The sequence below is a fragment of the Salmo salar genome, chromosome 10 (genome assembly GCF_965601325.2).
Source record: "Salmo salar chromosome 10, fSalSal1, whole genome shotgun sequence".
Lineage (NCBI taxonomy): Eukaryota > Metazoa > Chordata > Actinopteri > Salmoniformes > Salmonidae > Salmo > Salmo salar.
In genome coordinates this window covers 111,543,693-111,567,367 of record NC_138300.1, presented here as the reverse complement: position 1 = coordinate 111,567,367, position 23,675 = coordinate 111,543,693, and the positions used below count along the sequence as shown (strand labels likewise).

The 23,675-nt window shown below is 43.9% G+C and overlaps 1 protein-coding gene across 1 annotated transcript in view; it reads right to left on the bottom strand.

Annotated features, from left to right (window-relative positions):
* Nucleotides 1-525: 525 nt before the first annotated feature.
* Nucleotides 526-23,675, bottom strand: part of LOC145858550 (uncharacterized) — a 29,617-nt gene continuing 6,467 nt past the window's right edge. Inside the window, exon 3 of the mRNA XM_082956601.1 lies at nucleotides 526-2,494. Within this exon, the coding sequence (XP_082812727.1) occupies nucleotides 1,700-2,449 (750 nt within the window). The 5' untranslated portion in view covers nucleotides 2,450-2,494 and the 3' untranslated portion in view covers nucleotides 526-1,699. The remainder of the gene's footprint in view (nucleotides 2,495-23,675) is intronic.

The window sequence follows — 23,675 nt, the reverse complement described above, 5'->3', positions numbered from 1 at the left end:
GTGTGTGTTTATTTAATGTAATAACTATTTTTTTATAATTTATTTCCCTGAGCCTCCTTTTGCCCTTGAAATGCTCAGTCTGATCGTGTGGGCATTGGAAAACAAATGTGCCGATATTTACATTCACAGCCCTGATTGGCTGGTAGGATGGTCTAGAGCCCACCCCCTTACCCAGATGAACAGTCATTGGTCTATTATAATCAGATCACATTGTGACATGTGCCAAAAGTTCCATCCCATCTGCACAGGCAGAAATTTCAGGCAATTTACTCAAACAGCTCTTACACATAAAGGGCATTATCATAATTTTCACAATTTCAGAGTGTTATTTCGACCTCATAGTGGGGCCGTAACGATACCAGTATCACGATAATCGTTAGTATCGTGGCAATGAAACAAAACACTTAGTGGATTTAACTTCTTTAGAAAAACAGCCCTAATGTTAGAAACAAACATCATTATGTTGTCATCCAGTCACATTTTGTCACGGTTGTCGTCGGTTAAGGAGGACCAAAATGCCGCAGGTATGTGTAAACTCATCTTCTTTAATATATTGAAAGAAGGAAAACCCAAAATAAACACGTATACAAAAGAAACACACCAACAATAAACAGTCCTGTAAGGCTTGATGCTATACACGGAACAATCTCCCACAAACACACAGACAAACATACCCAACTAATATAGGACTTCCAATCAAAGGCAACACCACACAGCTGCCTTCAATTGGAAGTCCACCCCAATTAACTCTACATAGAAACAGACTACCTAGACTAAACATAGAATTACATAAACATAGATCATAAACCAAAACCCCGGAAATACTAAATCAAACGCCCTTTTACCAAAACACCACCCCGAACCACATAAAACAAATACCCTCTGCCATGTCCTGACCAAACTACAATAACAATTAACCCTTATACTGTCCAGGACGTGACACATTTATTTATTTTCAAAGCTATAGCACACAATATTTTACATACAGCAGGTTTTTAAACGACGAAAGAGTTTGGTCTGCTTCGTGTTAAAATTTTTGGCAAGGAAAAAACAATGCGATACTGATATCGTCCAAGCTCCACCTCATAGTGTGTGTGCGGATATATCATTTAAAAATAGGCAAATCACGTTTTTAACTGCACTGCCCCTGTAACATTTTTAGACAGTGCCTGACTGACTGACTGACTGACTGACTGACTGACTGCACTACCATAATACCCATGGCCTGTCCAGAAACAACACCTAGATACTGGAGATCTGAGAGGGATTGATGGGTTTGCACAGTTGTAAGCTGGACACACATGACACCCTATCAGGCTGATCATAATGTTCTGGGTTGCTGAAGACCTGCTGTAAACAGTGAAAGGATATATTTACGTCTACTACTCTCACCCATGCTTCATTCCAGCTAGTTAGATGTGAAACCACTGACTAACTATAACTAGGGCAAATCTCTAGTCTAGCAATAGATACTGTTGTTTTGGCTGTATAGCATAATTTAATAAGATTACCAATGGTTAGCTAGGTAGCTAGGATATTTACATTTACATTTATGTCATTTAGCAGACGCTCTTATCCAGAGCGACTTACAAATTGGTGCATTCACCTTAAGATATCCAGTGGAACAACCACTTTACAATAGTACATCTACATCTTTTTTTTTTGGGGGGGGGGGGGGGGTTAGAAGGATTCCTATATACTATCCCAGGTATTCCTTAAAGAGGTGGGGTTTCAGGTGTCTACGGAAGGTGGTGATTGACTCCGCAGTCCTGGCGTCGTGAGGGAGCTTGTTCCACCATTGGGGTGCCAGAGCAGCGAACAGTTTTGACTGGGCTGAGTGGGAACTGTGCTTCCGCAGAGGTAGGGGGGCCAGCAGGCCAGAGGTGGATGAACGCAGTGCCCTTGTTTGGGTGTAGGGCCTGATCAGAGCCTGAAGGTATGGAGGTGCCGTTCCCCTCACAGCTCCATAGGCAAGCACCATGGTCTTGTAGCAGATGCGAGCTTCAACTGGAAGCCAGTGGAGTGTGCGGAGGAGCGGGGTGATGTGAGAGAACTTTGGAAGGTTGAATACCAGATGGGCTGCGGCGTTCTGGATGAGTTGAAGGGGTTTAATGGCACAGGCAGGGAGCCCCGCCAACAGGGAGTTGCAGTAATCCAGACGGGAGATGACAAGTGCCTGGATTAGGACCTGCGCCGCTTCCTGTGTAAGGCAGGGTCGTACTCTGCGAATGTTGTATAGCATGAACCTACAGGATCGGGTCACCGCCTTGATGTTAGCGGAGAACGACAGGGTGTTGTCCAGGGTCACGCCGAGGCTCTTAGCACTCTGGGAGGAGGACACAATGGAGTTGTCCACCGTGATGGCGAGATCATGGAAAGGGCAGTCCTTCCCCGGGAGGAAGAGCAGCTCTGTCTTGCCGAGGTTCAGCTTGAGGTGGTGATCCGTCATCCACACTGATATGTCTGCCAGACATGCAGAGATGCGATTCGCCACCTGGTTATCAGAAGGGGGAAAGGAGAAGATTAATTGTGTGTCGTCTGCGTAGCAATGATAGGAGAAACCATGTGAGGATATGACAGAGCCAAGTGACTTGGTGTATAGCGAGAATAGGAGAGGGCCTAGAACTGAGCCCTGGGGGACACCAGTGGTGAGAGCATGTGGTGCGGAGACGGATTCTCGCCACGCCACCTGGTAGGAACAACCTGTAAGGTAGGACGCAATCCAAGAGTGAGCCGCGCCGGAGATACACAACTCGGAGAGGGTGGAGAGGAGGATCTGATGGTTCACAGTATCAAAGGCAGCAGATAGGTCTAGAAGGATGAGAGCAGAGGAGAGAGAGTTAGCTTTAGCAGTGCGGAGAGCCTCCGTGACACAGAGAAGAGCAGTCTCAGTTGAATGACCAGCCTTGAAACTTGACTGATTTGGATCGAGAAGGTCATTCTGAGAGAGATCGCAGGAGAGCTGGCCAAGGACGGCACGTTCAAGAGTTTGAGAGAAAAGAAAGAAGGGATACTGGTCTGTAGTTGTTGACATCGGAGGGATCGAGTGTAGGTTTTTTGAGAAGGGGTGCAACTCTCGTTCTCTTGAAGACGGAAGGGACGTAGCCAGCGGTCAAGGATGAGTTGATGAGCGAGGTGAGGTAAGGGAGAAGGTCTCCGGAAATTGTCTGGAGAAGAGAGGAGGGGATAGGGTCAAGCGGGCAGGTTGTTGGGCGGCCGGCCGTCACAAGACGCAAGATTTCATCTGGAGAGAGAGGGGAGAAAGAGGTCAAAGCATAGGGTAGGGCAGTGTGAGCAGGACCAGCGGTGTCGTTTGACTTAACAAACGAGGATCGGATGTCGTCGACCTTCTTTTCAAAATGGTTGATGAAGTCATCCGCAGAGAAGGAGGAGGGGGGGGAGGGGGAGGAGGATTCAGGAGGGAGGAGAAGGTGGCAAAGAGCTTCCTAGGGTTAGAGGCAGATGCTTGGAAGTTAGAGTGGTAGAAAGTGGCTTTAGCAGCAGAAACAGAGGAGGAAAATGTAGAGAGGAGGGAGTGAAAAGATGCCAGGTCCGCAGGGAGGCTAGTTTTCCTCCATTTCCGCTCGGCTGCCCGGAGCCCTGTTCTGTGAGCTCGCAATGAGTCGTCAAGCCACGGAGCAGGAGGGGAGGACCGAGCCGGTCGGGAGGATAGGGGACATAGAGAGTCAAAGGATGCAGAAAGGGAGGAGAGGAGGGTTGAGGAGGATATATCAGTCAGCTATCCATTTACAGTAACAGCAGTTCATTAATAAATCAATACAGACTAAATCTTATGCAGAAATTGAGAAATCTTACATTATCTTGGCACTGTGGCATGGTACAGGCAGCTAATTGTCACATCTGCTCCTGCAACGCCCTCTACCGCTCATCCTGTGTCTCCTTGACCTGCTGCCACTCCCCCAGCACTCTCTCCCTCTCTCCCTCTGTGTGTGTGTGTGTGTGTGTGTGTGTGTGTGTGTGTGTGTGTGTGTGTGTGTGTGTGTGTGTGTGTGTGTGTGTGTGTGTGTGTGTGTGTGTGTGTGTGTGTGTGTGTGTGTGTGTGTGTGATTGTGTGGGCGGAGACAGGTGTGCTGGAGTCAGAGCAGATCCCCACCAGCTGCAACCTGTTCCATAATCAAGACCTCTACAAGTCCCCTTCCCTGCCACCTGCCAGATTGTAATCTCCGCTCATTCTGCCCATGTTGTCCACAACATAAGCTAATTATCTTGAACGCCATAACATAGACACCAAAATATTCTGTCAATTTTTCAGATAAATGTTAATTCTCATATTTTGGCTGTCGTGTGCAGTATCACACCAGCTTTTTAATCAGTTGACTGTCATTCAGAAAATCCATTCCTGACTTGGTTGATGTTGCAAGATAATTTCCCCATGTAACTTAACAGTTAGTCATCAAATGTGTATCAAACAACTATTATACATAATCATTGAAGAACCCTGTTAACGACAATATCAATTTTAGTTTGATTCATCTTGTTAAAAGTGACTCTTTCTTTCAGAAGCATTCAATTTTGCAATCCATTACTTTTTTACATTATTTTGGATGTGTGCCCATGAAAACTGTTTTCAAAAGTAACTGGGAGATATGAAATGTTGTGAGGTTACAGTACACTTCGAGATCTTCATATGAAGACTGAGAAAGGGTTTAAACATAGGGTTTGATTCAACTAATGAATTATATTGAATGTATCTGTCATGACTTCCATCGAAGGTGGCTCCTCTCCTGTTCGGGCGGTGCTCGGCGGTCGTCGTTGCCGGCCTACTAGCTGCCACCGATCCCATTTTCCTTTTCGTTTGTGTCTGTTTTTTCACACCTGTGTTCAGTTTAGTTGATTTCGGTGGGTTTATAGACACCCCGCTGCGGGCTAGGCTTTGTGCGGGATTATTTGTTGTGTATTTGCATGTTAGGGGTGCATGCCTGTAGCATGGGGTTTCGTTTTATATTTTCGGTAAATGTTACTGTGTGTTTACGAGACTTTGTTTGTCGAGTTGAGGTTTCTCCTCCGTGTGCGTAGTTTATCCCCTGTGGGTGGCGACTACGTTAGTGTGTGTTTTCCCACTTGTTTGTATTGTGCCTTCGGGACCGCCTGATTAAATGTTGTGTGCCACTGGAACTTCTCTGCTCTCCTGCTCCTGATTCCTACACCCCCCCCCCCCCCTCCTACTAGGAGGCCTTGTTACAGTATCTATGTCCCCTCCTTTTATATCTTAATGTATTCACGTAATAAAAAAGGCAAATTATTATTAATGACTTTGTAACAGCTTCAAACAGTTGTCCATTTCAAGAAAGGCTCCCTAGTACCCTAGTTTATAGAAAAACCAGTGGCGATTTTAGCATGTAAATCTTGGTGGAGCAAAAAAAACTCTTGTTTTTAGATGCATGCCAGCAAAGTTACACTATGCCACACTACACAACACAACACTAAACAATACATTAATTGCACTATAACGGTGACAAACGGTGCCCACAAACTGTCAGCGGAGCCTTGTCTGGCAGCGAAACAGTTCATTCAGCCACATTTTACTGCCTTTTAGTAAACATAGCTGATATGGCTGACTTTATTATTATTTATGATGATTGTTTTTTTTTACAATTATTTTTATGGTATGGCTGACTTGCTTCCACAAATGTGGTTTCTACTGACAATTGAGATGTACAAACTATGGCATAAAGGGATAACAAGCGGATAAGAGGCAATCCGTAATTTCGATTAAGACATCAATGAACGAGCTAGGACTGACGTAGATGATATAACTATTTGTTCATCACTTTATAAATGTACAGCGACAGAATTCTGAACATGGGCCGTTCTTACAGTATACTCCCTCTACACCAAGTCAGAACCGTAGGATAAATAATTGGGGCATATAGGCTGACAATGAAAGCTATGATGTTGACATAATCAGTCCAATCAAATCTACGATAGATATAACGTGATTTGAAATCATTTTATCTGTGGCCAATGACCTTGAGCCTTCTTGGATGGGCACTTCTAATGTAAATCTATGGTAGCACCCAAGGGGCTTGATTTTTCTAGCTCTCCACATAGATTTTGCGGTGACGTAGTGTCCCCATGGGTGACAGAACACTGAGCTAATCACAGCGCAACTAGAGAACAGTACCAACCCCTACGCTCCGTATTTCCACTGGCTGCCTCACCACCACAGAAAGCACTGAGCTAGGCTGAAACACCTGCATTTGGGAGCTGCCTTACTCAAGAAAGCAAAAATAAAATTAAATAAAATGTATTTATAAAGCTCTTCTTACATCAGCTGATGTCACAAAGTGCTGTACAGAAACCCAGCCTAAAACCCCAAACAGCAAGCAATGCAGGTGTAGAAACACGTTGGCTCTGAAAAATTCCCTAGAAAGGGCGGAACCTAGGAAGAAACCTAGAGAGGAACCAGGCTATGAGGGTTTTTTTAACATTGTTTGCAGACTGATATGTCACATGTGTTGATGTGAAAATAACATGCAAAACAGGCAACAACAAAAATCTAATCAGATGGGACTCAAAACAGGTGGGTTAGTGTTTAGAATCAAACATCTTTTCATAAAACCACATGATGAGTCAACCTAAATCCTCTTTAAAATAAATGTATTTTATTTGATCTTATCCTCTCTTAAAGGATCTATTTTTATATTATACTAAAAGCATTGTTTCATGTAGCACATCAAGAAAGATGCCACATGATGACACCAATTCAGCTTTTCTGCAAACAGGAAAATAAAACTCTTGGGAATATCTCAGAGACATCTTTTAATTTTAGCAATTACATTCTAATTTTTGAGAGCATCAACCTTATAACGAAATTACATATGCATTTTCTCCGGATCACATGGTGTGATCCCGTCTATTATGTTTTACTCGCTTGAGAGAAAGTCTCATTTCAGTTTCTGTTAAGTAATCATCCGATTAAAGCGGTCAATTGAGATTTCAGACACAATACTGTATCACACACTCGTACACACACACACACACACACACACACACACACACACACAAACACACTTTACATGGTCCAAGTTCTTTCACCTTCTTAAAAACGCAACCACGGGCCATCATTGCAAAAGAGAACGTGTCCACAATAACTCAGGATACCTGTGCTAGAGCCTTCTAATTTATATAACTTTACCACTGTTGCCATTTCATGTTCTATCCCACCTCGTATCAGTAACAAACAGACATTGATTTAACGGTGAAGTCACTTTGCACAGCAAGTGACTCACTACAGGCTGCAGTGTCGTTGTACTACACAGGAATCGGCCTTGTAACAAGATGGAGATTGATTCAGCTCTATGCCTGATCAATATTGGAATAAGTAGGAGAACTTGGAACTCCAGACAGAGGCAAATTAGAGTGCCTGCCAGATTGACATCTCTTCTTGTCAGGATGTGAAAAAGCTGTTTCAGTTGAGATCAGGGTGGGTGGGTAGAATATTTGTATTTCTGTTATAGCTATCCTCATTCTATCGTCCTGAGTTCATTTGGGTGTGTTCACACTGGGGTATTCGTTTTTAGGTGAGACATTCAATTGCCAATAGCCCACCTCCTTCCAAAGTAAAAAAAAAAAAGTTTTTATTTAACCTTCATTTAACTAGGCAAGTCAGTTAAGAACAAATTATTATTTTACAATGACTGCCTACCCCAGCCAAACCCTCCCCTAACCCAGACGATGCTGGGCAAATTGTGCGCCGCCCTATGGGACTCCCGATCATGGCCTGTTGTGATACAGCCCGGGATCGAACCAGGGTCTGTAGTGATGCCAGATAAGTAAATCCAGATAAATATTAGTTGTTGCATCTGCAGCTATAACATTACTCAATTCAATTTGGTAAGGGAGCAGGGGGAAATGCATCAAGTTTGGGGATGGAATGGTATATGGGGTTGTGGGATTTGGGCTTTGTAGTCAAGCCTATAATGCTACACATCAAGCCTTTAGGATTTCTGATTTGTGTCAGTGTTGTCTTCAAGCTGCATTGATTCTCTTAGTGAAACTAATACTGACCATGATGATCAATTACCAACTCCATTACCTGTTCTCTTCTGATTGGAAGAGTTGCAATGCCAAGATTATAGGATGCCAGGATCACCTGTGGCAACTAATTTACACTTCAAATTCATTTGACATTTTTTACATTTACATTTTAGTCATTTAGCAGACGCTCTTATCCAGAGCGACTTACAGTAGTGAATGCATACATTTCATAATTTTTTTTTGTCAGTTTTACTGAGTCAAATAACCTGTACAATCAGTACGAATTACAACAAGTTAATATCTTGAGAAGGGGTTCATAGTACAATATTATTTAATTATCAAGCAAACAGTAAATATTCCTTTTTAGGGTCTCTCCCCTCCTAAAAAGACTGTTGAATTGCTGAAGTAGCATCCATCAAGTACTACAATTGCACCAAGGCTTTGTGTGCTGACTTACCCTAGACTCAGTAGATCTAATACTCCCTCCTATCACAGCTTCACAGCCAGTTAGCTCTCAGTAATGTCTCTCGCCTGTGCTCACCAGACCAGAGCGCATCACTATCTGGCTGCTTCCCAAATGGCACCCTACGTGTATTCCCTATTTAGTGCACTACTTTTGACCAGGGCCAATAGTAGTTCACTATATATAAGGTTGGGTAAATTGCTTTTTAAATGTAATCCGTTACAGTTACTAGTTACCTCCCACTGTGCACACACTTGTTGAATCAACGTTGTTTCCACATCATTTCAATGAAATTCAGTTGAACCAATGTGGAATAGATATTAAATTGATGTCTGTACCCAGTGGGCTGTCCAAAATTGTAATGAGTAACATAACTCAGTAATGTAATTGGATTACTTTCCATTTATGAAGGATTAGAAGAAGTGAAAAAGGATCCATCAAACACATTTGGTGTTTTATCATAGTGGTCTCTGACTTGTGGTCAGACTCGCTCAGGTAAACAAACTTACATTTGCGCCTTTTTTCAATGCTGAATCAAATGTCATTGAGAAAACACAAAGGTGTCATGTATTCTTTTTTTTTCTTTTTTTTCGCAAACATCCTTTCTAAATTTAAAAGTAATCCAAGAAGTAATCATAGTTTTTCAATAGTATCTGTAATCTGATTACAATATTTTTACTGGTAACGTAACGGATTACATTTTTTTTTGTAATCAGATGACATGTAATCAGTTATTCCCCAAACCTGACTATATAGGGAATAGAGTTTAAATGTATGTAAATTGTAAAGTCTTTTATCAGTAATGTATTTTTTGTTACATGTTGTACCCCAGTAGGACTAGCTGTTGCCATTGGAGCCTAATAAAATCTCAAATCTAAATCTATTTGGGACAAACCCCAGAAGATGTGGCTCTGCTCCAGGCTGCTCTCTATTCTCCACCACAGATTACCCAAGTGAAAGGTATGACATACCATTTAAACAGCTTTGAGCAACCAGCCAATGTATTAAGCCCTTACTGCAAAAACAAAACGTATAACCGTTGACATTCTGAGCTATAGGTTACAGGTTAATTTAACAAAATTCTTAGTTTGCTTTTCCAACCAAGTTGGGATGATTAGCCACTTCAACCATGCCTGTGATTACAAAAGAACACGAAGCAGCCCTGGCCTGATGATCTACTGTGTTGATAAATCTCACCATCCAATTACAAGATGTAATAATTTTGCACTCAAGTTGGTAATGAGGTCTAATACCGGTCCATGTGATAATTCCCCTCCGGATGCTGGGTTTGATCAGATGTTGAGCTTTGTAATTAGACTGACAGAAAATCATTATTTGCTGTTCAAATAGAAAATGAGGTTGGTGGGAAGTCAAGTTGGCTACGCTCTGTGAAGCGTAGACAAGAATTTAATGATTTAATTACAGTTGTAAGCTCTTTGGATGAGACTTAAATTGAGCTGAGTGTTTCCCCAGCCTCTTGTGGTGCCTGTGAAATTCAGGCGGGCACACCAAGCTCTTGACATCCGTTTAGGATGATAGGGATGCCTGATGCTTCTGATGAAGGGGAAAATCCCAGTGCTTAATACAGTGAGTCTTCTATTTGCCACTCAAAGTAACTGGTTGTCGCCTTTTGCTTGTATTTAGCGAATCAAAATGATTTCTGTTTTCTACGCCTGGGCTGAGAGAAGTGAAGCGAACAATACAGGCCCAGTTTTTGGGATGGCACGTTTGGCTAGTTTAGTTGGACAGTAAACAGATGATCTCTGACTTTAGCATCATTACTCTACTACTTTATTCATGCCGTTTCAGCGTTATGGTAATGTTGTGTCTGCACAGAGAGACAGTGTCCAAATGGCATCTATGGGTCCTGGTAAAACGTAATGCACTGTATAGGGAATAGGGTGCCATTTGGGACTCAGTCACAGTGTAGCGAATGAGGTAGCTAAGCCTGAGAACACAGATTGCATGAACTTATGAGGTAAACATTTGGCAAAGAAATGATCTTGAGTAAGATCTATTAATTTGTCTCATTTATTTCATATTTTATGTTTCTTTATACACCCATCATCCCCACCTTTAACTGCAACTTATTATTCTCCAGGTTTACTACTTAAACAAATAGGAATATCTGGTGTATTTACATACAGATGGCAGATTTTTTATAGTAGTCATTCCAACAGCAGTCACCAAGCTGTCTTCCAGCTTTTTAAATAAATCTGGTGACTTGCTACTGAGCATTAGCCAGATAGGGCAAGCTAAGTATAATGAAAGCCATGATTGTTTTTCCATCATGGGAATTAATTGTTTCATTTTGTCCTCCTGTCATCTCTCATAAATGTTAAAGCTGGCTGTGAATGTGTCTGTGGGTGTCCAGTAGCTCTGACCATATTAAATAATAACCATTAGTACCCGAGCTTGGATCATTACAACATTCGGCTGCTCTGTGAGTCATAGAGGCATTTAGACTGAAAGCAATCTGTGCCTGGTTTCAGAGTAAATCAACACTTTGCATTTTAACCTAAAACATTTGACAATTCAGATAGATAGCTACTGCCAACAAGCACTTCATTGAAATGGTACTATATATTATAGATTACTTATATACTTATTTTAGAAATGCTAAGCTCAGGGTTACAGCATTCTTCATACCTAAGGCATCTCATGTTTAAAACACTGTGACAAAGTTGTGAGGAGAGTTAGATGAATTGACATTTTAAATCAATCCAAACTGACAAACATGCTTCAAAAATGGAATATGTATTTGATGTATTATTTATTAGTTGTCGGGAACCTCTGGTTTAGGTCTTATCACATGTGAACAAAAATATGGTGATACTGTCCCTTCTTTTGATATCAACTGCAAATAGTGTCATGGGTCTAAAGTCTGCTTTTCAAAATGTGCATTTCTCTAATGACCTTTAAAATGTCTGACAGGTCCATTATTAACCATCCCAAAATGGTCTCTCATATGGCAACAATGGGTTTCAAATGTAGACTAAATGACACGGTAGTAGAGAGAACCATAGTAGCAGACATAACAACAGAACCAACTAACATGGTTACTTACATACACCGTTATTAGCATAAAAAGCCTGTTATTAAAGCTCCTTAGCAGAAGCACCTCTATTACAGCCTGGAGGTCTCTGCTTTTCTCTCTGGCCTGGAAGCAGAGATTAGTATGACATGGTGTGTTAGTTACACTAAATGCTATCTACTGTACATCTCTCTGTGATGCCAAGGCATTGGTTAATCTCTGGGGCAAAAGATAAATTCATTTTAAAATGTAAATGTGTTCACTTTCTTTCTCTTTCTTTCTCACTCTCACACGCGTGCAGACACTATTATTTAGTTGGACAGAGTGATGCGGATGTCCTCAAAGTTTGAAGTCACTATTTTGTGTAAGTTGTCGCCAAAGGGCTCTGTTTGTGGCCTTTTTTAACAAGATTTGTTTTCATTCGTTTATCTTTGTAGAATTTCTTTGCGTCCTTCACCCCTCTGCCAGTTGCCTGTACAGCTGTATTTCGTAGCCTTGAGACTGGCATGCATACACAGTGTCCTTTGTTCAACATACACGTTTCCTTTTCTCAGTGACAGGAAAATCAACCCTCAGTCACTCTGTGGCAAACATTAAAGCTAATTTTTGTAACCAGAAAGGTACAAATATTAACTTAATATTATCTGAATAAACATAATACAATTATGGGGTCTTAAGGGGTCTTTTAGAGCAATGTTCATCATGGTGGGACAGACTATTTTGGTTCAGATCAGTAGACAAGTGAAAGCCAAGAAAGACTTAAAGGGATACTTTGGGATTTTGGCAATGATGCCCTTTACCTACTTCTCTGGAGTCAGATGAACTCATGGTTACCATGTTTATGTCTCTGCATCCAGTATTAAAAAATAATAATGTTTGACCTTTTCTTAGAATGACACTCCTTTAAATTAACACCCTACCTACAACATGACAATGTTGTCATTGCACCAGTATTGTTGAGTCCTTTATTGTATGGTGCACACAGTTGTTCATGGGAGTGTCTCTGTTTATTGCACATCAGCCAATGAGGGTGAGGCTGACAAAATCATTGACAACATTCTGAGCACAAGTCCCTTACTTTTCTGAATTGAGGAAAAATGTTCTGCTCTGCCCATTACTGACATGAGACTATCATCACTGAGTGTTTTGGGGGATGGTGAACATTTGAGTGATGATGATTATGATAATGATGATGATTTAGTGTGGGACAACTTGGAGCTTTTGCAAACATGACTGTGTATACATTAGGACTTTTATATGCTGTGTTGATTAATACTGTAGGTATTGTCTTATCTGCTTAACACTTCAAAAGTCATACGGTACGTAGTCTAGGGTATTATTGTTGTGGAAACAGGCCCTTTTACCATTGAACTGTATGGAATGGTAGAATGTTTGCCATACACACACTATAATTTCCTTCACTTGACTTCAATGAATAATCCAGATTTGGAAACATCAATGATCAGTGGATTGTACAATATGACTTGATTGTAAATTAATTAGTTTAGTATTTGACCCCCTTTTTTCTCCCCAATTTCGTGATATCCAGTTACGATCTTGTCTCATCACTGCAACTCCCCAACGGGCTCGGGACCGAAGTCCCAACTGACGACCGAAGTCAGCCTGCAGGTGCCCGGCTCGCCACAAGGAGTCGCTAGAGCACGATGTGTCAAGTAAAGCTCCCCCAGCCAAACCCTCCCCTTACCCGGACTACGCTGGGCAAATTGTGCACAGCCCTATGGGACTCTCGGCCACGGGCTGGTTGTGACACAGTCTGGGAACGAACCCGGATCTGTAGTGATGCCTCAAGCAATGCAATCCCAAAACTGGGAAAAGGCTAGGCTATAACAGTTGTGTTAGTGCTCTTTCACAGTGTGCACATCACAGTCCATAAAATCTATTCCTATATAATATTTCAGACAGCAACAACAGGAAGAATGTAATTGCACAAATAAATGGTACAAAAAGGTACATAGAATATTTTCAGTTAATAATATTACACAAATAAATGCAACAAAGAATGTAATGTTATGAAAGTAAATACACATGTTTTGTGAGTCTACATTGTCACTGGTTTCCGTACTACATCATCTTTCCTCTTTCCTACATTACTTCTCGAACTGTGGATTTTAAGATAACAATTTCCCTTCTTGGGTCTCAGCAACAGCTGAAATCAATTGTCACTCCAGCTGAAATTAACTGTACCTCTGTCTGCCAGCCAAAGGAGCAGACGGTTTGTTCTTCTCACGGTGTAAGGTCAGTTTGTGGTTGCTGATCCATACTAGTTCTTCATAGTCCAATTTGTGCAACAGGTTTATTTGAAAGTACTGGACATTGTCCACTTCATGTTGGATGAGGTCTTTTGTGAGGTGCACATGGTGTTCGTAGTTCAAGACCAATGGTATGTTGTTTCCTGATCCACCACCTGTATTCACTGTGCAGTTCCACTGAACTCCATGAGACACACTGGGGTTTTGTAGTGCTAGATCAAACTGCAGTTTCAAACCCTCCAGGCTGTATTTTGTTCTCCTGGCTTGTCTAAAATGCAGCATTTTGAATTTCCACAGCCTGTAGGTTCTCTCTCCATCACCCTCATGTATAGAATCTAGAAAGTGCATCAGCTGAGTTTTAGATCTGTCTTCAATGTTAGCTTGATTATCGACAACTGATACTGTTTCTTTTTTTCTTTTTGCTCAGGGTGACTCAGTTGTTTCTGACTTCAGAAGGCTGGATGGCTACGGCCAGGATAGTGACAGGTTAGCATCTGTGGTTGTTTGTTCTGTACTTGGCTTTTCTCCACTGGCTGGTGGTGGACATCTCTGTGCCATCGTTTATGACATAAGTGGCAAACATCTGAGCAACAATGTCACGACTTCCGCCGAAGTCGGCCCCTCTCCTTGTTCGGGCGGCGGTCGACATCACCGGCTTTCTAGCCATCGCTGCTCCATTCTTCAATTATCCATTGGTTTTGTCTCGTTCCATTCACACCTGGTTTGCATTTCCCAATCACACTAATTGTATTTATTCCTCTGTTCCCCCTCATGTCTTTGTGTGAAATTATTTGTGTGTTACGTGTTGTATGCATTAGGCTAAGCTTTTGTTATTTTCCGTGTGTTTTCACGAAGCTTATTTGTGTTGCTATACATTTATGTTGTGTGACATTTGTACACGCTATACACTTTGCCTCGTTGGCTGGATGAGGTTTTTGACGCAGCTGCGTCCATCTGTATATCTCTCCTGCCGTAATAAAGTGTGCGCCTATTCACAATTCTCTGCTCTCCTGCACCTGACTTCACCACCAGTACGCACACGCCTGACAGAATTTCACACCTACCATGGAGTCAGCAGGAGCAGGTACCTCGGTCAGAGGAGTTGAGGAGCGCGTCCAGGAAGACGCGGCAATGCTACATCATCTCGGTGCCATGATGGATATCGTGGTCCAGACCATGGACCGCTGGGAGAGACAGGAAGTCTCTCCAGTGCCTCGACCAGCACAACCGGGGTTACCTCTACCCGTCCCGTCTGGATCCAGTCCCAGTGGGATGCGTCTCTCCCTTCCCAGGGAGTATGATGGGACGGCAGCACAGTGCCAGGGGTTCCTTTTACAACTGGACCTATACCTGGCCACCGTTCACCCAGCTCCTTCGGGAAGGGACAGAGTGTCTGCCCTCGTCTCATGCCTCTCAGGGAGAGCTCTGGAGTGGGCAAACGCCGTGTAGGGAGAAGATGACGCAGCGTTGGACCACTTCAAGGAGTTCACCCGCCGCTTCCGGGCCGTCTTCGATCAGCCGCCCGAAGGGAGAGCGGCGGGGGAACAGCTCTTCCATTTGAGGCAGGGGACGAGGAGCGCACAAGAATTCACGATGGAATTCTGGACCTTGGCCACCGGAGCAAGATGGAACGACAGGGCCCTCATCGACCACTACCGATGCAGCCTGCGCAAGGACGTCCGACGAGAGTTGGCCTGCAGGGATGCCACCATCACCTTTGACCAACTGGTGGATCTGTCCATCCGGTTGGATAACCTGCTGGCTACCCGTGGATGTCCAGAGGGGGCTCTGTTGGTTCCATCTTCCAGCACTCCCGCTCCGGTGCCCATGGAGCTGGGAGGGGCTGCGCGTAGGGAGGCTGGAGGAGGGGCTTTCACGTGCACCATCTGTGGCCGCAGAGGGCACACTGCCGGTCGGTGCCGGGTTGGTCCCTCTGGGAGTCGAGGCAGCAGGCAGGGCACTCTGGCGTCACCCCAGATGAGTCTGCACCACTCTCATCCAGAGTCCTCTGTTGTCAACCTGTTTGTACCTGTTTGTTTCCCTGAGTTTTCCATGCATTCCCAGCATAAGGCGCTCATCGATTCAGGTGCAGATGGAAATTTTATAGACAGAGCGTTTGCCCTTAGTTTAGGGATCCCCATTATTCCTGTGGTTAGACCTTTTCGGTGCATGCTCAGGATAGTCGACCATTAGGGTCCGGGCTAAGGGAAGCCACCATCTCCCTGGTCAAAGAGATGCAGGGGGGTCACGAGGAGAGAATCAGTCTCTTCCTCATTGACTCTCCTGCATTTCCCGTGGTATTAGGCCTTCCCTGGTTGGCTCGTCATAACCCCACCATTTCCTGGCAACAGAGGGCTCTCAAAGGGTGGTCGCGAGAGTGCTCGGGGAGATGTGTAGGGGTTTCCGTGGGTGCTACTATGGTGGAAAGTCCAGACCAGGTCTCCACTGTGCACATCCCCCCAGAATATGCCGATTTGGCTCTCGCCTTCTGTAAGAAGAAGGCGACTCAATTACCACCCCATCAACGGGGGGATTGTGCGATAAATCTCCTGGTAGACGCTGCACTTCCCAGGAGTCATGTGTATCCCTTGTCGCAAGCGGAGACAGAGGCTATGGAGACATGTCTCCAAATCCCTGCGTCAGGGGTTCATTCGGTCCTCGACCTCACCTGTCTCCTCGAGTTTCTTTTTTGTGAAGAAGAAGGATGGAGGTCTGCGCCCGTGCATTGACTATCGAGGTCTCAATCAAATCACGGTGAGGTACAGTTACCAGCTACCTCTTATTGCCACAGCGATTGAGTCAATGCACGGGGCGCGCTTCTTCACTAAACTGAATCTCAGGAGTGCGTACAACCTGGTGCATATCCGGGAGGGAGACGAGTGGAAGACGGCGTTTAGTACCACCTCAGGGCATTATGAGTACCTCATCATGCTGTACGGGTTGATGAATGCTACATCAGTCTTCCAATCCTTTGTAGATGGGATTTTCAGGGACCTGCATGGCAGGGTGTAGTGGTGTATATCGATGACATTCTGATATACACCGCTACACGCGCAGAGCATGTGTCCTTGGTGAGCAAGGTACTTGGACGACTGTCGGAGCATGACCTGCACGTCAAGACTGAGAAATGCCTGTTCTTCCAGCAGGCCGTCTCCTTCCTAGGGTATCGCATTTCCACATCACCCGTGCCGGGCTAGAGTGGGCATTCAGCCTGGAGTAGGGGTGTCAAGCCTACGCACCAGAACTCCAGTGCTCCCCCACAGCCCGGTCTATCCTGTGCCTCCTCCTCGGACCAGGCCTCCAGTGGGTCTCCCCAGCCTGGTCTATCCTGTGCCTCCTCCTCGGACCAGGCCTCCAGTGGGTCTCCCCAGCCTGGTGAGTCCTGTGCCTGCGCCCAGAGCCAGGCCTCTTGCATGTCTCCCCAGCCTGGTGAATCCTGTGCCAGAGCCGCCTGCCAGTCCGGAGCCGCCAGAGTCGCCCGCCAGTCCGAAGCCGCCAGAGTCGCCCGCCTGTCCGGAGCTGCCAGAGTCTCCCGCCTGTCCGGAGCCGCCAGAGTCTCCCGCCTGTCCGGAGCTGCCAGAGTCGCCCGCCAGTCCGGAGCCGCCAGAGTCGCCCGCCTGTCCGGAGCCGCCAGAGTCTCCCGCCTGTCCGGAGCCGCCAGAGTCTCCCGCCTGTCCGGAGCCGCCAGAGTCGCCCGCCTGTCCGGAGCTGCCAGAGTCGCCCGCCAGCCGGGCGCAGCCAGAGGCCCCCGCCAGCCGGACGCAGCCAGGGTCGCCCGCCAGTCCTCCGGCGCAGCCAGGGGCGCCACCTAAGTGGGCTGAACCAGTGGTGGAGCGGGGTCTGTGTCCCGCTCCAGAGCCTCCACCACGGAGAAATGCCCACCCAGACCCTCCCCTATAGGTTCAGGTTGTGCGGCCGGAGTCCGCACCTTTGGGGGGGGGGGGGGGTACTGTCACACCCTGACCTGAGAGATCGTTTTTATGTCTCTATTTAGGTTTGGTCAGGGTGTGATTTTGGTGGGCATTCTATGTCTGTTTTTCTATGTTTGGGATTGCTTTGTTTCGGCCGGGTATGGCTCCCAATCAGGAACAGCTGTACATCGTTGTTGCTGATTGGGAGTCATACTTAGGCAGCCTGTTTTTCCTTTGGGTTTTGTGGGTGAATATTTTCCTGTTTAGTTTTGTTAACCTGACAGAACTGTTGCTGGTCGTTTTTTGGTTTATTTTTGTATAGTGTTCATTCGGTCCATTAAAATCATTCACGATGAACACATCCACCGCTGCACCTTGGTCTCATTTTGACGATGGCCGTTACACATAGCGATTGCATAAAGGAGTTCTGTATCTATAATTCTTAAAATAATTGTTATGTATTTTGTCAACGTTTATCATGAGTAATTTAGTAAATTCACCGGAAGTGTTTAGTGGGAATGCTAGTTCTGAACGCCACATGCTAATGTAAAAAGCTGTTTTTTGATATAAATATGAACTTGATTGAACAAAACATGTATGTATTGTATAACATAATGTCCTAGGCGTGTCATCTGATGAAGATCATCAAAGGTTAGTGCTGCATTTAGCTGTGGTTTTGTTTTTTGTGACATTATATGCTAGCTTGAAAAATGGGTGTCTGATTATTTCTGGCGTGGTACTCTGCTGACATAATCTAATGTTTTGCTTTCGCTGTAAAGCCTTTTTGAAATCGGACAGTGTGGTTAGATAAAGGAGAGTCTTGTCTTTAAAATGCTGTAAAATAGTCATATGTTTGAAAAATTGAAGTTTTTGTATTTTTGAGGAATTTGTAATTCGCGCCACGCCTATCACTGGATATTGGAGCAGGTGTTCCGCTAGCGGAACGTCTAGATGTAAGACGTTAATAGCTACATTTCACTCTCTTATTATCCAAATTTCAATCAGCTTATTATCCAAATTTCATTCCTCTTATTATCTACATTTCAATCAGCTTGTTATCCACATTTCAATCAGTTTATTATCATATTTCAATCTCTTATTATCCACATTTCAATCAGCTTAATATCCACATTTCAATCTTTTATTATCCAACTTTCAATATTTTATTATCCATATTTGAATCAGTTTAAAATGTCATATCTCACAATCACACAACTTTTACATCCACATTCACTTAGTACTATTCCCAAACACACTCAGTAATCTCCCTTATTTTTCCATGTGCATCTTCAACGATTCTCCTGTCGTTACTTCCTATGCACCATATGTCTTCACTATACATGTAGAATAGCACCTTGTGCTATTATCAGTGGCTACAGACCACGTAGACACTTCTCTTATAAATGCCTACAGACAGCTGTCAGCAAGGCTTTCCGTGGTACCGTTACTTGCCCTTGCTCTAGTCTTCTCTAGAACACTAGCTCTAGCTTTCTTCTGTCATATGTATCACTGCCACGGTTCCTCTATAGTCTCTACAGTCGCCATAGTCTCTACAGTATCTATAAACTCTCGGTGTCTATAGTCAGTAGTTCATGTAGTCATAAATAATATGGTCCCTATTGATTCTATAGTCTTACAGCATATATATAGAATATCACACGCACTTTTACACATTCACTCAGTACTTATTAACCAAATTTCAATCTTAACTCAGTAATTTCACTTATTACTCCATGGTGCATCTTCAACAGTTCTCCTGTCGTTACTTCCTATGCACCATATGTATCTTTATGAATATATACAATAGCACCTCATATTCTGAAATAACACTCTCTTCTCAGCTGTTATCCTTTACAACATTTCAATGGCATCCTCATTCACTTCCTCACACAACTGTCTTCTTTCAAAGACAAAGAATACATCGATGTTATGTAGATCAGTAGTTAATGTGGCAGACTACATGGATGCAGTTTGAAGGAAGTTGCTAACATTAGCACAGTTGTTAAATAGTGTTAGTGAAATTACTGGAAATCTATGTTAACTGCTAGCATGCTATCAGTCATTTCGCTAACACTTGTTAGCATTGGCTTGCAAAGCTACCCTTAACTTCATTCATACTGGACACAGAGACATAAAAATGGTATCCACAAGTTCATCTGACTGGGGAAGTAGATAAAGGGCTTCATTGACAAAATCCTAAACTGTCCTTTTAACCAGCAGGTTAGCTAACAATAGCTATAACAACTACAACACATAGCTAAATAGCTCTAGCTACTGTGCATACCTTCATAGTTGCTCAGGTAGGAAGACACACACAACTTGAATCCTTTCTCCAGTTTATTTTTAGGCGCACTTGTAGATGACCTTAGAGGACCTAGCTAGTATGGTGGCGGAGAGGATGGCTGCCGTTTCATAGGCTCTTAACCAACGTTGCTATTTTGTTTGTTTTTCACATTTTTTGTAACTTATTTTGTACATAATGTTGCTGCTACCATCTATTATTGCCTAAAAGAGCTTCTGGAAATCAGAACAGCGATTACTCAGCCTTGATCTAGATGAAGAATTTCTCTATAATGAGCCGTATAAGAGGGATTTACTCCAGACACCCGAACTGGTCCTCATTCCCGTCATTCGTAGGAGACAGAGACAGAAAAGATATCGCGGAAATAGATTGGGGTGCCTTGTGAGGATCCGCCGATGAGTGGCTTATCTGCCCTTGCCATCCGTACTACAGGCCATCGTACAATCTCTGAAATAAAATTGGACGAGCTAAAAGCACGTATATCCTACCAATGGGATATTAAAACCTGTTAGGGCTAGGGGGCAGTATTGACACGGCTGGATAAAAAACATACCCGATTTAATCTGGTTACCACTCCTACCCAGTAACTAGAATATGCATATACTTATTACATATGGATAGAAAACACCCTAAATTTTCTAAAACTGTTTGAATGGTGTCTGTGAGTATAACAGAACTCAAATGGCAGGTCAAAACCTGAGAGATTCCTTTACAGGAAGTGGCCTGTCTGACCATTTCTTGAACTTCTTTTCCATCTCTATCATTTACTAAGGATCTCTGCTCTAACGTGACACTTCCCACGTCGTCCATAGGCGCTCAGAGCCCGGGAAAAAACAGAATGTCGTCATTCCAGCCCCAGGCTGAAACACATTATCGCCTTTCTCAAGTGGCCGATCAAGGGACACTGGGCTTAGGCGCGTGACCCGACCGCCCCCGCCTTTGGGATTTTTTCCTCTGTTTGCCGAAAAGGAGATTCCCTGTCGGAATATTATCGCTTTTCTACGAGAAAAATGTCGTAAAAATTGATTTTAAACAGCGGTTGACATGCTTCGAAGTACGGTAATGGAATATTTAGAATTTTATTGTCACGAATTGCGCCATGCGCGCGACACTTCTTTACTATTTCGGATAGTGTCTGGAACGCACGAACAAAACGCCGCTATTCGGATATAACGATGGATTATTTTGGACCAAACCAACATTTGTTATTGAAGTAGCAGTCCTGGGTGTGCATTCTGACGAAGACAACAAAAGGTAATCAAACTTTTATAATAGTAAATATGATTATGGTGAGTGCTAAACTTGCCGGGTGTCTAAATAGCGAGCCCGTGATGCCTGGGCTATGTACTTAGAATATTGCAAAATGTGCTTTCACCAAAAAGCTATTTTAAAATCGGACATATCGAGTGCATAGAGGAGGTCTGTATCTATAATTCTTAAAATAATTGTTATGCTTTTTGTGAACGTTTATCGTGAGTAATTTAGTAAAATGTTAGCGAATTCCCCGGAAGTTTGCGGGGGGTATGCTAGTTCTGAACGTCACATGCTAATGTAAAAAGCTGGTTTTTGATATAAATATGAACTTGATTGAACAAAACATGCATGTATTGTATAACATAATGTCCTAGGGTTGTCATCTGATGAAGATCATCAAAGGTGAGTGCTGCATTTAGCTGTCTTCTGGGTTTTGGTGACATTATATGCTGGCTTGAAAAATGGGTGTCTGATTATTTCTGGCTTGGTACTCTGCTGACATAATCTAATGTTTTGCTTTCGTTGTAAAGCCTTTTTGAAATCGGACAGTGTGGTTAGATTAACGAGAGTCTTGTCTTTAAATAGCTGTAAAATAGTCATATGTTTGAGAAATTGAAGTAATAGGATTTTTAACGTTTTGAAAATCGCGCCACAGGCTGCCAGTGGCGCGCGTCCCACCTAGCGTCCCACCTAGCCCATAGAGGTTAAAAACTGCAATTTCTTATGTTTCACCGAGTCGTGGCTGAAAGACGGCATGAATAACATACAGCTGGAAGGTTATACACTGCATTGGCAGGGTAGAACAGCAGCCTCTGGTAAGACAAGGTGTGGCGGTCTATGTATATTTTTAAACAACAGCTGGTGCACGATATCTAAGGAAGTCTCGAGGTTTTGCTCACCTGAGGTTGAGTATCTCATGATAAGCCGTAGACTACACTATCTATCTAGAGATTTTTCATCTGTATTTTTCGTAGCTGCCTACATACCACCACAGACCGATGCTGGCACTAAGAACGCACTCAATGAGCTGTATATCACCATAAACAATCAGGAAAACGCTCATCCAGAGGCGGCTCTCCTAGTAGCTTGGGACTTTAATGCAAGGAAACTTAAATCAGTTTTACCTCATTTCCATCAGCATGTTGAATGTGCAACCAGAAGGAAAAAAACTTTAGACCACCTTAACTCCACAAACACAGACGGTACATTTTGGAAAATCTGACCATAATTCTATCCTCCTTATTCCTGCTTACAAGCAGAAAGCACCAGTGACTCGGTCAATAAAAATGTGGTCAGATGAAGCAGATGCTAGGCTACAGGAATGTTTAGCAAGCACAGACTGGAATATGTTCCGGGATTCTTCCAATGACAGTCACTGGCTTCATTAATAAGTGCATCGATGACATCGTCCAAACAGTGACTGTACGTACATACCCCAACCAGAAGCCATGGATTACTGGAAAAATCCGCACTGAGCTAAAGGGAAGAGCTACCACTTTCAAGGAGCGGGACTCTACCCCGGAAGCTTATAAGAAATCCTGCTCTGCCCTTCGACAAACCATCAAACAGGCAAAGCATCAATACAGGTCTAAGATCGGATCATACTACACTGGCTCCGATGCTCGTCGGCTGTGGCAGGGCTTGCAAACTATTACAGACTACAAGGGGAAGGACAGCCAAGATCCTCCCATAGACACGAGCCTACCAGACAAGCTAAATTACTTCTATGCTCGCTCGAGGCAAGGAACACTTAATCATGCATGAGAGCACCAGCTGTTCCGGACGACTGTGTAATCACGCTCTCCGCAGCGAATGTGAGTATGACCATTAAACAGGTAAACATTCACAAGGTCGCTGGGCCAGACGGATTACCAGGACATGTGCTCCGAGCATGCGCTGACCAACTGGCAAGTGTCTCACTGACATTTTCAACCTTTCCCTGTCTGAGTCTGTAATACCAACATGTTTCAAGCAGACCACCATAGTCACTGTGCCCAAGAACACTAAGGTAACCTGCCTAAATGACTACCAACCCGTAGTACTCACGTCTGTAGCCATGAAGTGCTTTGAAAGGCTGGTCATGCTCACATCAACACCATTATCCCAGAAACCCTAGGCCCACTCCAATTTGCATATTGCCCCAACAGATCCCTAGATGATGCAATCTATTGCACACCACACTGCCCTTTCACACCTGGACAAAAGGAACACCTATGTGAGAGAGTGCTATACATTGACTACAGCTCAGCGTTCAACACCATAGTGCCGTCAAAGCTCATCACTAAGCTACGGACCTTGGGACTAAACACCTTCCTCTGCAACTGGATCCTGGACTTCCTGACGGACCGCCCCCAGGTGGTGAGGGTAGGTAACAACACATCCGCCACGCTGATCCATAACACGGGGCCCCTCAGGGGTGTATGCTCAGTCCCCTCCTGTA